At 43.3% G+C, this 15,446-nt stretch overlaps 1 protein-coding gene across 1 annotated transcript in view; it reads left to right on the top strand.

Moving 5' to 3' along the window:
- Nucleotides 1–732: 732 nt before the first annotated feature.
- Nucleotides 733–15,446, top strand: part of LOC146072995 (mucin-19-like) — a 133,921-nt gene continuing 119,207 nt past the window's right edge. Inside the window, exons 1-5 of the mRNA XM_083180166.1 lie at nucleotides 733–872; nucleotides 3,136–3,185; nucleotides 4,716–4,739; nucleotides 7,476–7,704; nucleotides 13,292–13,409. Coding sequence (XP_083036292.1) covers nucleotides 733–872; nucleotides 3,136–3,185; nucleotides 4,716–4,739; nucleotides 7,476–7,704; nucleotides 13,292–13,409 — 561 coding nt within the window. The remainder of the gene's footprint in view (nucleotides 873–3,135; nucleotides 3,186–4,715; nucleotides 4,740–7,475; nucleotides 7,705–13,291; nucleotides 13,410–15,446) is intronic.

Genomic DNA, 15,446 nt, shown 5'->3' on the forward strand with positions numbered 1-15,446 from the left:
GCGTAATGGAACAAACAATCAGGAAGCATTACAAATCTCTTTGTGTGTGTGTGTGTGTATATATAAATATATATACACACATATACAAATACCGTATTTGCAAGTGTATAAGACGACCCGGCGTATAAGATGACCCTCCCACTTGGAGGCATGTTTTTCAGGTAATCACTTTTCCTATAGCAGGTTATACATGTACAAGTTTCCTGTAGAGTATTCTCTTTCGTGTAACAGAAAAAAAATTGTTATTTGTCAATATTATTGTTCTAACACTTCATGCAGATATGACAGTAGTACTCTACCACATGGAGTTGCTGCTATGTAAATAGAATCCTTTTACATTGATGGCCCAGTTATCAGCAGGCCAACTACACATTTCATCACAGCAATATAACTCTTCTAACTCTTCTGGCTGAACTATGGAAATAACACATGGATAATGTGGTGTTCTGCACAGTAAGAGTAGTGGGTGGGTTTTTGCTGTGTCAGCAGTATTGTTCTTACAGTAGTACAGGATGCTGTCACTACACTCACACACTACACAGTGACACACACTCACACGCAGCCCCGTTACCTTACATGCTGAGTACACTCCCAGCTTCTCCAGCTTCTTAGCCTGGGGAGTGGAGCTGCCCCTTCTTCGCAGCAATATTGAGCGGCACTGCCACCACTGCGCCTCCCCCAGACGGACTCTCTGCTCCCCGGGGTGCTCCAGTGGCTGCCGCTGGGGCTACCATGGCCGGAGACCCCGCACTGGCCGAGCTGCCGCCAGAGCCTGCCTCTGCAGCCGCCTCCGACATGGCAGAAGCCCTGCACCCTGCCCGAGGAGAAGAATCCCAGCTTTCCCTCCTCCAGTGCACAGATCGCTGGGCGAGGTGACGAGATCTCCTGCCGCTCCCCCACCAGGGAGGCAGCTGCAGCCCGGCATATAAGACAACCCTCCCACTTGGAGGCATGTTTTTCAGGGGAAAAAAGTTGTCTTATATGCAGGCAAATACGGTACATACACATTTATATATATATATATATATATATATATACATACATACATATATATATAGACATACATACAGCCATACAGGGACTCATTATGCACACAGATTTTAACCCACTTCCCCAGGCAGCCACGGCCCACTACTGCAAGTACCACACCTCCACAAAAAAAGGTAGCTTACTGTTGGTGTGGGGACCGGGGGTTACTGCCACAGTGCCGATGTTGTTTGCTGACTCTGAGAGGCCGGGGCGTTCGGTGTTGTGAGGGAAGGCTGGGCGGGTGGCTGGTGTCTGATCGAGGCGGCAGTTCTATTACAGCGCTGCGGGTCCCCCCTCCTGCAGATGGGAAGGCACTGCTTCTGGGAGGGAGGTGCTGCTCCCTGTTTGTTCTGCCGTTGTAGGCTCCACAGTGCCAATGTTGTTTGCTGACTCTGAGAGGCGGGGGGCAGTTGGTGTTGTGAGGGAAGGCTGGGTGTCTGGTGTCTGATTGAGGCAGCAGTTCTATTACAGCACCGCAGGTCCCCCCTCCTGCCTTCCGGAAAGCACGGTAACCATATAAAACAAGTTTTTTTAATTATGCTGTGAGAAAAGTGTCGGCCACTCGTGGGACCAGCTGGCTCTGCTTCATTTAAATGACAAATAAGGGCCACCCTCCAGCGGCCAGCGCCCTAGGCAGCTGCCTAAAGCTGTCTAGTGGTAGCTCCGGCCCTGCTGATAATCACAGAATAATTCAGATTTTTATATAAAGTGGGATCCAGTATGATAAAATTTGTATTATAACTTTGATTTCAGAAAAGCCTGACATGTCAGGAAATGGTGACAGTTTAGGTACCCTTTTCCATGTGCTACGTGTATTTCATTTGCACTCATTTTTGACAATATAGGCAAATCTTGACAGCATATTCAGATGACATGGGGAGTAGTTAACAACCCACAGGAGTGCACATTGTTAATGATTTACTGCGTACACACTAGATGATATGCGTGATAATATTGTTATCTTGCATATCATTTGAAAAAATGTTATAGTGTGTACAGTATACAACTGTACTTAACTAGTCTGACTATAGACTTGATTCAGACCTGTTCAGCAGTATGTTTGCAGCCTAGCGCCACCCGCCACATTGCCAAATGCCCCTCCGCTGCACAAATCCCCACATTTGCATGCGAGTGGATGTGTAAAATTACATATCCACAGTCGAAAAATAATTTCATGGTTGATGACCACCAACTGATTTACTTTCCCCCATCACTGATAAGTCAGTGAAAACTGACTTTCATCTGGGCCACAGATGGCTGAATTTGTGGAGGGCGCTCATGCCATATGACCCCTTTTTGTGCTCCCGGGACCACCACAGGGGGAGGAGGATGAGTCTCTGATCGATGGCAGCAGCAGTGTGGAGGAGGCCCTCCATGTGACAGACACTGACACATGGACGAAACACACTGAGGCCCGGATGTATCAAGCTTCAAAAAGTGATAAAATGGAGAGTGATAAACAAACAGCCAATCAGCTCCTACCTGTTATTTTTCATATCCAGCCTGTAGCAGGACAGACAGGAGCTGATGGCTGGCTGTTTATCACTCTCAATTTTAATCAATTTTAAAACTTGATACATCTGGCCCTGACTCTTTATGCGGTCACTGACACACTGACAGACACCGACAGAGACAGTTGCTGATACAATAACATACTAATGAGACAAGCTGATATACAGTTGCTGACACATAGGTAGATGCTGACACACAGATGCCGGGCATCTAAGTGGAATGATGGCGTTTACCTGGCATGGCAGACGAGTTGTGTCAGCGATGGTATATTGAAATAAGTGGACAGGTATGTGCAGATCAGGTATAACCTGATATATGTATGTTTAATGACATGAGTCAGTGATCCGTATTTTATCTATTAACTGGAGGTGTGTCCAGGAAATGATTGGAAGAATATAAGGTTCACAGGGCAGCTGGGGGGTTATGCACTTTAGGAGGAGACAGTGGGGGCCCTGAAAAAGGTCTGGAGGCAGACCGAAAAGTTGGCCCATGGCCCACTGTCATGCACATTGCACTCTAAATTGAGTTGGTAAGATGGATTAAAAGCTGTTTTTGAAGCAGAAACCGGTGAGTGTCCTCATATTCTTCTCTTAGCTATATTGGTCTACTGGATTTGTCTGAGCTGACACCCCGGCAGCCCAAAGGTATGCCGGGCCCCGGTAAATGGGGGTGTGGCCTAATCGTGGGAGGCGTGGTTACATCCCGCTATTAGGCCACGTGCCTGAAATTTTATGGGGAGAGTGAAAAAACCCTCTAAATTCGAGGGGGGAGTGTTATTAAACCCCCACCCTTCAGCAGCAGCGGCAGACACCTACAGCATGTGCTGACAGCTGGCTGCTGCTGCCGCCCGGGAGGGATGGAGAGGATTGGACCAGGGCCCCTCCAGCAACCCCGAGCATGGGTAAATAGTACCTGCTCCCCCTATCTGTGGTCCTGCCCAGTGGGTTACGCTGTCTGTAGCTGGTGTTAACCGATAGAAGCCTATGGGCTACTTTACACAATTCCCTAAGAGGCATCTAATCTGCTTCCTCCCAACAACCCTCATCACAGCTGCAGAAACACTCATGCAGAGGGTCTGCTGGGTCATAAACCCAGAAGTCCAACAATTGCAAAGGACAGCTCTCTTGTGTATGTACGAATTTTACAGATTCATCAGTCAACTAAATGCACGCCCACCCACCGCTCAATGATTTTACGCAATCATTCAATGTTCGGCGACCATCAAATGATTACAACTAGCCATTTAATATAAGACAGTGGAGACATATTTGCAGTCTTTTTCCAGAATACAGGGAGGGTGGCTGATGTGATGTGACATCAGCCGCCCACCCCTGGCACAGTGGCGTAACTATAGCTCCGCAGCCCCCGCGGTGGCGGGGGGGCGCAGAGAAATTGGGGGCGCCCCCGGGGGGGCTGCGGGGCTATAGTTACCCGCGGTCTGCGTCTCGCCCGGCTCTCTGTCGGGACCTTCCTGACGTCACGGTCCTGGCCGGCTCCTGCTGCAATGAAAACTGACAATTAGAAAATGGCTGCCCCCATACTGCAGACAGTTTTCTGTCTGCAGTATGGGAGGCAGCCATTTTCTAAGAGTCCGTTTTCATTGTAGCAGCAGGAGCAGGCCGGGACTGTGATGTCAGGAAGGTCCCGACAGAGAGCCGGGCGAGACGACGCAGACTGCGGGTAAGAAGGGGGGGCAGGTTAGGTGGGGGGCGCCGAATAAACGTGCGGCGGGGGGGGGGGCGCTGAATAGTTAGTTACGCCCCTGCCCTGGCACCTTGCGTCATGACCAAATTACCATGGGAACGCCCAGCGCTTTCATGGGAACGCCCATGAAATGCTGGGCGTTCCCAGGTGCATGACTCATCCCACGTCCCCCACCCGCATTGCTACATGCAAATGGGCCGGTGAATGTACAAGTTGCCGCGTCCATTCGCAAACAGTGCCTGCACACGCGCACACATGCTGATGCGCATGTGCAGTAGCTAAACATTGCTCCCCTGTGCAAACGTGCAGGGGAGCGTATCAACCAGAATGACCTTCAAAAAGTAGCAGAATGTACTGCATTGTGGATGCGATGCTTAGTACATCTCGAAATCAGACATTAGAATTGTAATTTCTTCTATTATTTGTTAGATGCACTTACTAGTTTATAATTTTGTATTTTTCCTTTCTAGCATTCCCTATAACCCCATCACAAGGTAAAATTATGATATTAAATTTGTTGGTGTCGTCTTTATTGTAAGAATGTCAATAATGTGGGAAACATATTTCATTAATATATAGTACATTTTTATATATACAGTATATATATATATATCAGTGTATATATATAGTCATATCGGTGAACCGCACTCAATGCAATCAAGGGACAGCTTAGCGGTGCTCCACTTTACAGTGTATATATATATATGCAATCTTCTTTCTTTTTTTATACAGTAGCAACGAGTGAAACAGGAAATGAAGGTACAGTAGTATACTGTTTTTCAACAACTAATAATAGCAACACTTAAAGACCACCTAGTACCCTAATGTATATTTGCTTTGGAAAATAATACAATGCCATGTTCTAACACATATTTTCATTTATATTTTAAATGTTTTATATTTTTTATTCAGAAAAAAATGCTGTATGTATATAATGTAAATGCACACATACATACATACATACTTACATACATACCTACATACCTGAGTCTTCCCTCTGGGAGAAGCCCAAATAAGAGACTCTCTGCAGCACTTCCTGGGCTGGGGGTGGAGCTTGCTGTCTTTAAGCCCCACCCCCATTACGGATAATGCCGTGATTCGCTGAAAGTGAGTGTTGGGTTAAATGGTGCAATTTGCATAATTGAGCAGTGCCTCCTCCCTGAATAGCTGTGAATGCTGATATTTTACTGGCTGAGGAGGGGGCTACAGGAGGGCTGATGTGCCTGCCCAGGAATGCGGGAGGCTTGCCTACCCTTTCGGGGGACGGGAGGGGGACCCGAATTTCAGGACTCTCCCGGCCATTCCGGGGGGGTTGATAAGTATGCTACATACACACACACACATAGCTGTATGTATATATTTAAACATAGTAAAGTTGCTCAACTTAATACACAAATAATGAAATAACTAATGAGGTTTTGGTTCATGAATTGTCCATTGCATTTAAGCTTGCAGCCCATCGCCAAGGGACCCCATTTCACTGCAAGTCCTACACTAACACCCAGGGCTTGGTAACTACTATCACATCATATCATACCTCCCAACTTTTGCAGATGGCGAGGAGGGACAGGGTGCGCGCTGGAGGCGCATGGCGATTTTGTTTGGGCATGGTCTATCGGAAAGGGGGCGTGGCCTATGATCGTGGCTCTGCCATGAGGCCATGCCCCCATTTTTCACCGCTGTGGGGGCATGCCCAGCAGCTCTATGAGCTGCTGGCCAGCCCCTCTGCCTGCAAGAATAGACGCTGTGCGCATGCGCACAGCGTCTATTCACTGACTACAGGGGGGGGACTCCCAACTACCCCCACCCTCCCACTGCCGGCGGTGGGAGGGACGCGGGAATGTCCCAAAATATCGGGACATTCCCGCGATAAGCAGGACAGTTGGGAGGTATGTCATATTGAAGCTGAATGCTTGCTTCCTTGTTTCGAGCTTATCTGCTATCATGACTTTTAAATGTGAGACAGTCCTGAATAACCACTTACAGTAGGAAGCAGATGTCACATGTTTAAGAAGCATAAGCTTACACAAGGGTGCATGAAAAAGCTGCAATTACAGAACGGTTAATTCAAAATGAACCCAAATTTACACATACAGACAAATTACATTAAAGCCAGGAACTATTACTGTAATGTTCCTATTAAGTAATACTGACTTATTTAGTATAACACAAAATTCAAGTGCTACAGTAAATGCTGCTATTCTCAAGAATAAATATATATGGATTTGTTTATCTAACCTTATGCTGAAGCTCACAGTGTAAAAGCTAGATCTAGACCTAGAGTAATGTTGTGCATTTAGAGCCTGAACTACTGTGTAAAACTAAAATCTGAATATTTACAAATCAGTATAAATGGATGATATTATTATGCCTTCTCTTGATAAGTTTAGGATATATGATGATATGGTTTTGCTGGATGAAATTCTGTGAATTCAAGCAGTATAAATCTCTTAGAATTGTAATTTACAGTAGTTCCAAATCTCTGATGCACATTTTTGTACACTATGTGTGCTTAGGCCCTGGCTTTCTGGAGGGGCCCGGCAGGGGCCCTGCTCCGACCCTCCCCATACCTTCCCCCTCCGTCCCTCCCGGGAAGCAGCAGCAGCAGCACACCTACAGCATGTGCTTTGCCGACAGCAGGCTCCTCAGCATGAGCATCTCACTGACAGCGTGAGAGCTCATGCTGAGCCTGCTGTCAGCACAGCACATGCTGTAGGTGTGCTGCTGCTGAGGTGGTGTGGGGGACAAATTTAGAGTGTTTTTTTCACCCACCTTAAACATTTCGGGGGTGTGGCCTAACCACGGGCGATGGCCATGCCTCCCGCGATTAGGCCATGCCTTCAAAATTTTACTGGGGCCCGGCATACCTCTCGGCTGCCCTGACCACAGTGTATATTGTATAGTTCTCTTTGTATCTTATTGTTCATTAATGTACAGTATGCATTTGTACAGTATCTGCACATATTGCATTTCATATCTATCTCTCTGTGCACCTCAAAATTTTCCAATATATTTAAAAGAAAAACTTACAAAGCTGAAATAATAATAATAAAAAAACCTGGTGCACAAATAAAGTATTCCACATTGAATATAATGAACAAGAAGTTGGATGATTTTTTATATAAATGCATCATGCATGATAAAATCATAATTTACAGTACTTTCGTAGAAAAGCCATGTTTGGTTTCCCTTTGCTACAAGAATCACTGCTTACATTATATTTGTTACAGGACATTGTGGCACTTTTGGAAAAGGATCATTTGTAACACTGAATGGTGATATTTATTATGCCCAAACATATAGCACAATCGCTCTACTTTATTACTGCTTAGAAGATGCCCCGGAATTTGTTATCCGAGTAAAGCGTGCTGAAAATTTTTCAATACAAACTATTTATGTGAAATGTGACAGCAATGAAATTGAAATTAGTAAAGGAAATATCACTGTCAATGGTCAAAGGTAAGTAGACTTTTTTAAATAAACACTGTTCTACAGTATGCTATTCATTATAGACAAGCATTTGAATATAACTTTAAATTATAACACAAAAGTAAGTCTGCTTGTGATTTGTCTAGCTGACTGCATGTTAAAGAGAGAAAAAAACAACAGGTCATTTACATTTCCTATAATAGTACTGAGAAGTGGTGACATGCCCACACTGCCATGTCCGTCAGGTTTTAGAAACTCTACAAAATACATATTGAGTACATATTGACACCACTGAAAGTACATTACTAATATGTTAAAATACCTTTAGAGATGGATATTTAGGTAGAAGTAAAGGGACCCAAACACCTGCAATAAATTGTGTCAATTCTCCATTCTGTGTAAATTGTTAAAGCACGGGCTCCACCTACTAATCAAAAAACTATTGATTAATCAGAGATAAAAATCATGATTTATTGGGGGTATGTTTGCATGTGTATGGTAAGTATTGTTAAATAGGCCAAATGTTTTGCTGATACACTGGGATGAACTTAAGGAGGGGAGTACAGGCAGTGGTGGAGTGGTGGTATAAGCGGGTGCAGGTGTACATAACTGAGGACAGCAGCAAGGGTGTTGGTGTCAGTAGTTAGGGTGCATTCTTGATATGGGAACCCTCCTTTTTAACCAGTGGTAATCCTGATGCAGGACTCTGAAGGGCAAGTATTGAAAAAAATGGCTGCAGGGTGTGGTCCCTAGACCCGGGGGCCTGTGTGCATTGCACACACTGCAAACATCAGAAATGCTAGAGTGTGCATGTGTATGGATGCTGAATCCTAGAAGAGAAACAATTGTGATTGGCTGTGCTGCTGATTTGAAAAAAAAAAATGGTATCATTGGCCAAGACTGGCTTACCCATGATGACATTTTTTTAAATTCAAGTTAGCCGTTGTGAGCAAATCATAGCTTGCTAAGTCCTTGCCCCTTTCCCTTGCGGTGCCTTTATTAGCCAGAGAGAGACAGGAGGCAGATAGTCTGACATTGGAGGATGAGCTGGCAAGGACTCCTGGTGACTCAAATGTTCTGGATGGGCGGTGGCCAATGCATAAGAGCTCACATGACCCATAGACGATGATCATACAAGAAGATATCAGCAAAAGCCCTGGGAAAGGCATCAGCCATGCAAAAGAGCTTAAAGGCAGCTGCCCCCCTAGATGAACTGCAGTAAAATCTAAATTAAAACAGATGGTGTTGTGTGTTTACTTTAATATTTTCTTTAAAGGGGGACTATAGGTACCAGCTAGCCCATAAAGCTCTAAATGCTGATACTTGTGGTTTTCCAAATACCAGCATGTGAGGCAGGCTTGCTGGGACCTGTAGTCCCAATGTAAATGACAATATTACTTTATACACTTGCACAAGCTTTCAACCCTTCACCCACTGCCCAGGGGTGTGAGTGTAGACTTTTGGCTTAAGCCTGGGCCTGTAATACCCCAAAGAGGTATTATTGTGGGTAAGGTCCCCCAAGAATTCCTGGCCTGGGAGGGGGGGGGGTGTAATGCTTTGCCAGGGGATCTCATGAAGTGTGTTTCCTGGCTGTGGCATTACTCCCTGCTAGGTGGAGCCCTGTGCTGGTTACAAAAATATGGGAAAATAGAACTGGGGGGTAGGTGTGTACTTGCGCTGCTGACAGTTTATTAAAAGAATTAAACACTCTTTTTGCAGGACCACCGTGCAGAAAAATGAATGGAGGACACACTGCTTGAATGGTACAAATTTTATGTATAAGAGATAAAAAGGCTCACAATTCACGGTATAAAAATAATTACATATATAGAAATAAACAAAAATAAGAAAATAAAAACATAGTTATATAAAGACACCAATAAAATTAATATCAATATAGTGGGCTTAAACCAATGAATAGCATATATTAAGGCTTTAAAGATAGAACTAGACGTCTAGTTTGGGAGCTCCGCTTTTTAAATGATTTATATAGCAGCAATTTGTAGGAGTCCAGAAAGTTTATTGTATAGTGATGGGTTAATGAAATTAGCAACCAGAAAGAGTTATTGATACACTGGGTCAGTTGTTAAATTGAGCGTGTAGATTTCACACGCATCCAGAGGGAAAAAGACCAGGTAGTGGTAATAATTGCGGTAATTGCAAGGGTATAGTTCAGAGCGGGGCTCTGGTTGTATCTCACCCCTTTGTAGATGAGTCGTCAGCTGGTTGCTCCTGATTGAGGGGGCGGCTGGAGTAGATCTCGTACAAGACGCTTCAATGCGCCGTCAGCCAGCGCCAGCTCCTCCGGCAGCAGGAGCGTCCGAGTTGTGCAGACGTTGTAAGTGGTATTGAAGGCGTGAGCCCGGCAGGGTAAGCGAAGGCGTGAGCCCGGCAGGGTAAACGGAGTGAACGAGGGCTGGAAATGTACAGCACTCTCGTATGCGGCAGCTAGTAACCCAAATGCGTCCGTGGTCTGGTGACGTCAACGCGTTTCGTCTCCTGGATCCAATGGAGACTTTCTCAAGACGAATGATTCGTCTTGAGAAAGTCTCCATTGGATCCAGGAGACGAAACGCGTTGACGTCACCAGACCACGGACGCATTTGGGTTACTAGCTGCCGCATACGAGAGTGCTGTACATTTCCAGCCCTCGTTCACTCCGTTTACCCTGCCGGGCTCACGCCTTCGCTTACCCTGCCGGGCTCACGCCTTCAATACCACTTACAACGTCTGCACAACTCGGACGCTCCTGCTGCCGGAGGAGCTGGCGCTGGCTGACGGCGCATTGAAGCGTCTTGTACGAGATCTACTCCAGCCGCCCCCTCAATCAGGAGCAACCAGCTGACGACTCATCTACAAAGGGGTGAGATACAACCAGAGCCCCGCTCTGAACTATACCCTTGCAATTACCGCAATTATTACCACTACCTGGTCTTTTTCCCTCTGGATGCGTGTGAAATCTACACGCTCAATTTAACAACTGACCCAGTGTATCAATAACTCTTTCTGGTTGCTAATTTCATTAACCCATCACTATACAATAAACTTTCTGGACTCCTACAAATTGCTGCTATATAAATCATTTAAAAAGCGGAGCTCCCAAACTAGACGTCTAGTTCTATCTTTAAAGCCTTAATATATGCTATTCATTGGTTTAAGCCCACTATATTGATATTAATTTTATTGGTGTCTTTATATAACTATGTTTTTATTTTCTTATTTTTGTTTATTTCTATATATGTAATTATTTTTATACCGTGAATTGTGAGCCTTTTTATCTCTTATACATAAAATTTGTACCATTCAAGCAGTGTGTCCTCCATTCATTTTTCTGCACGGTGGTCCTGCAAAAAGAGTGTTTAATTCTTTTAATAAACTGTCAGCAGCGCAAGTACACACCTACCCCCCAGTTCTATTTTTGCTACCTTCTATTGTGGGTTGAGGCATCCCCACAGGTGTTGTATGCAGCAGCAGACAGCTGATTAACTAAGCACTATAGTGTGAATATATTTAACTCTTTATACAGCGCCGGGGACCTTGCTAAACTGAGATCTGGCTGATTAGCCACTCTCAGTAGGTAAGGAATCTTCTGTTTCCAAAAATATGGGAAACCCTATTCATTTTTCCCCTTTAAGAGCCCAGTGCTGGATTATCAAATATTAGGGAACATACATGTTTATGCTGGAAATATGTGCCAATCACTGAAACTAATTTGTAATGCATGGGCCATTAGATTGGTGAAACAATTTATCTGGAAAAAAAATCACGGGACCTGAGAAACAATTCACTTACAAGGCATGGTTTTGCCTTGTTAGTTGATTTCCTCTATAAAAAAAGTCAGAGTTCGGCAGACATCTCGTACTGCCGCTGAACTTGGGCAGCATTAAATCTCACCCATTGTGTTTTCTTATGTACTGTATGGGGTCTTAAAGCAACAACAAAAAAAGAAAAACTAACAAGAAAATGTATGCCTTGGCAGTAATGGGTTGCACTGCAGGAGGGGCAAATTTAAAATGTGCAGAGAAATTTTGATTTGATAAGGTTGTGTCCAAAGTATCCAGATCATCCTTTTAATAAGAGACACATATGAAATACACAAGTTCTCTATCTGATTTAAATCAAAGATGTTTTTTGAACCCTGTGTTTTTGTTTTGTTTCTGTTACTCATCACATTTTAGCTATGTGGAAAAAAAAAAACCATCACGGACGAAATGTAATAGGGTGCAACATGTGTGATTTTTGGTCAAAAATTGTACGTTTTCACAAAATCGCACATGTAATAGGACGGGAATTGCGGTAAAAAAAATCACACTGTCTTAAAAAAATCTCACATTAAATATTGCATCCAGATGTTTTCACATAGAAGGCGTCTCCATGGAGACGCATACAGCCAATCAGGGCTGACCTGCTTCCACCAGCACAATGACAGTGGCATTCTCTGCTGTCCGTGCCGAGGGAACCTGGCTCACCCCGCTGTCAGTGTAGGGTGAGCTGCGGCTGGGGATTACTGCTGGAGCGATGAAGGGTAATGTATATTGGTGAATAGAACATCTTAACAGTGCAGGGGTGAGCCTTGTTCTGCACAAGTCATTGAGATAGTAAAGTAACTTTTAAAGAGCAAATGCAGACCGAGCAAGGAGAGAACAAAAATAAGTTGGGTAGGGTGTTTAGATTGGTTAGTGAGGAAAAAGCCACAGTAAACAAATTGAAAGCTGACATAGCCATGAATAATATATATATAGATAGTGGTAGATGCTCAATTAGTTCAGTAGCATTTCCCAGGTGCATGAGGGAGGGGTTAAATACTGGGTAAGTAAAACAAGACATTTTTTCCCTCAGCACACTGAGCAATGCTAGTAACCAATCTGGAACACTACATGATAATAGAATTCAGAGATATTGGTTACATATACCTGCGCAGGTGTATGATATGCCCCCAAGCCGCGTCAAGGCTTCTCTGTATATTGGGGGTCCCTAGCGTTATATCTAGGTGCAGGGTGCGGCACCCCAAAAAACCATCATAAGCTGGGAAGCCCAGTGCGGCATGCCAGTGATATACTAAGTGTTAATAATTAGTGATAGGAAGCCGAAGCTATATAAAAAGAGAGAGATATAAATGAATGTAATTAAAATAGGATAGAGATAGTGTTAGTGAGGGAAAAGTGTTAATAGAAGCCTTGACGCGGCTTGGGGGCATATCATACACCTGCGCAGGTATATGTAACCAATATCTCTGAATTCTATTATCATGTAGTGTTCTAGATTGGTTACTAGCATTGCTCAGTGTGCTGAGGGAAAAAATGTCTTGTTTTACTTACCCATGAATAATATATATGTCAACCTTAGCCACCCCCTCTCCTCTGCTCTCTGGCCACTTCTTCCTGCTTTCATCTCTCCCACTTTCTGCCCTACATCCATCCTGCATATGTATGTATGTATGTATGTATGCATGTATGTATGTATGTATGATAAATATAAATGCAATGGACATTTTTAAACCTTTCACCTTAATGCTAGGGTTTATAACATTAGTAGAAATAACTAGCATTTAATATTTTTAAACACTAAACACATTCTTCAGGATACTTTACTTACATTTTCATATGCCTTTTTTTAGGGTTTCATCGTCATATATGAGCAAGAGTTTGCGCTTTCAGAGTTGTGGCATGTATTATACAATGACTAGTCTTGTGACTCAAATTGTCCTGACTTATAATTTGGATCTAGGACTTGATGTAAGTATATGCAATATTCAGTTTTATTTTCCACATTTGTCCTTGGCATATTCTAACATCTATATCGCTATTTTTTTTAACATAGAAACATAGAATTTGACGGCAGATAAGAACCATTTGGCCCATCTAGTCTGCCCCTTTTTAAACAGGTTACCTCAAACCATATTTGATCCTTATTTTTTTTTGTAAGGATATCAATATGCCTATCCCAAGAATGTTTAAATTGTACTACTGTATTTGCCTCTAACACCTCTGATGGGAGGCAATTCCACTTATCCACTACTCTTTCTGTAAAGTAATTTTTCCTCAAATTTCCCCTGAATCTTCCTCCCTCTAGTTTCAGTGAATGTCCTCGTGTTCTGTTGCTCTTTTCCCTCTGTCCCACCTGTACCTTGTTAAAACCTTGATACAGTATATTAGAAAGTTTCTATCATGTCCCTTTCCCTTCTCTGCTCTAAACTATACATATTAAGATCTTTTAGTATTTCCTGGTATGTTTAGTGATGTAAGCCATGCACCATTTTTGTTGCCCTTCTTGTATGTTTTTTGGGCACTTGCTTCATTATTAATCAGCCTTTCCAAAGCATAAAAAAGAAGGTTCTATGCAAATGTTTTTTTAATACAATCTACATTTGAAAATTATAAAGTTTTTTTTTTTTTTGGTAATTTTTGGTTTCTAAAACAAAATACATTTACAGTATGCATGAATACTATATTGGCTCAATCATTGATGCCATTTTTTTAAACTAGACTGGGTATCGCATTTAATTAGGGAATTTATTTGACATAATATATGTGTAGATGCTCCCCATCTTTTACTTTTTTTTGGTGGGATGTTTTAGTTACTGTGCGATGATCAACAGACAATAGCTATTAAGGAGGCAAATGACTTGAAAGAGGTGACACACTTACAAACCAGGGAACCCCCAACATGTATTTTGGATAGTATGGGGTACAAAGGGAAAAATGTATGTTACTCTACCTATGGGAAATGAGGGAGATGGACCAGGCCTACCACCACCTATAGACCTGACACCATATAATACAGAGAGACAAATTGTGACCACCATACAAAACAGAAGTGAAAGTCATTTCATACACAAATACCCAAGTGACCTCCATACATTACACAGTACATCACAGTAATCACTATACTGTGCAATTCACAGAGCATTATAATAACACAATATAATACAGAGAACATCAGTGACCACAATAAAATACAGGACATCAAAATGACTGTCATAAAATATGAGCACACCAAAGCCACACAGCATCTCTCCTGGAATGGGATATGTCTGATGTCTGTTTATGGAGCTGATCACCCAGAGTTCACTTTACCTTGCTCTCCCATGATCAAAGGTAGCTGCATAGTGACTTAGTGGCTAATTCAGCTAATCACGATCAATCGATTTGTGTACTTCTGCACATGTGCATGCACAAAGTTAGATCAAATCTGGGAAAGATTCAATCACAATATTAGTGGCAGCAATGCGGCATTAACCAGGTGTGGCCTATACAACACTGGAATGTCTGTACTGTTTTTGGGGCAGCTGCATGATGTCACATCCTGCTGCTGTGATGCGAAAGTTGGTAGCAGTACTGTTACCATTTGTTCAAAGAAAGGAAGAAACTGACAATACTGTACGTCACTTGTAGAGCGCTTGTTATGAGTGTGCTAAATCACAGCTGCTGCTTTCTGGGAGTAGGCTTGCGTACAGGAAAAGGGGAGATTGGGAAATTGGAGTGTAACCGCACTGGTGTGTATGTAGAAAGAACAATTGGTAGAAAATGTGAAAACTGACTTGGACCTTGAACAGCAAGGTATGTATCAGTCCAAAAACAAGAGATGGGGATAACCAGCGCAGGACAAGGAACTTGCTTGTGAGCAGGAGGTCAAGAAGCCAGAGGACCAATCAGTGGGCAAAGGAACCACACTTACTTTTTGCTTCTGCCTCGTGTTCACATAACAGTTTCTTTAGTGGGCAACCGTGATCCCCAATATATTCACACTTACTTAAGGGTTCTATCTCGAGT

The sequence above is a fragment of the Crinia signifera genome, chromosome 4 (genome assembly GCF_055691185.1).
Source record: "Crinia signifera chromosome 4, ASM5569118v1, whole genome shotgun sequence".
In the NCBI taxonomy this organism is placed as follows: domain Eukaryota; kingdom Metazoa; phylum Chordata; class Amphibia; order Anura; family Myobatrachidae; genus Crinia; species Crinia signifera.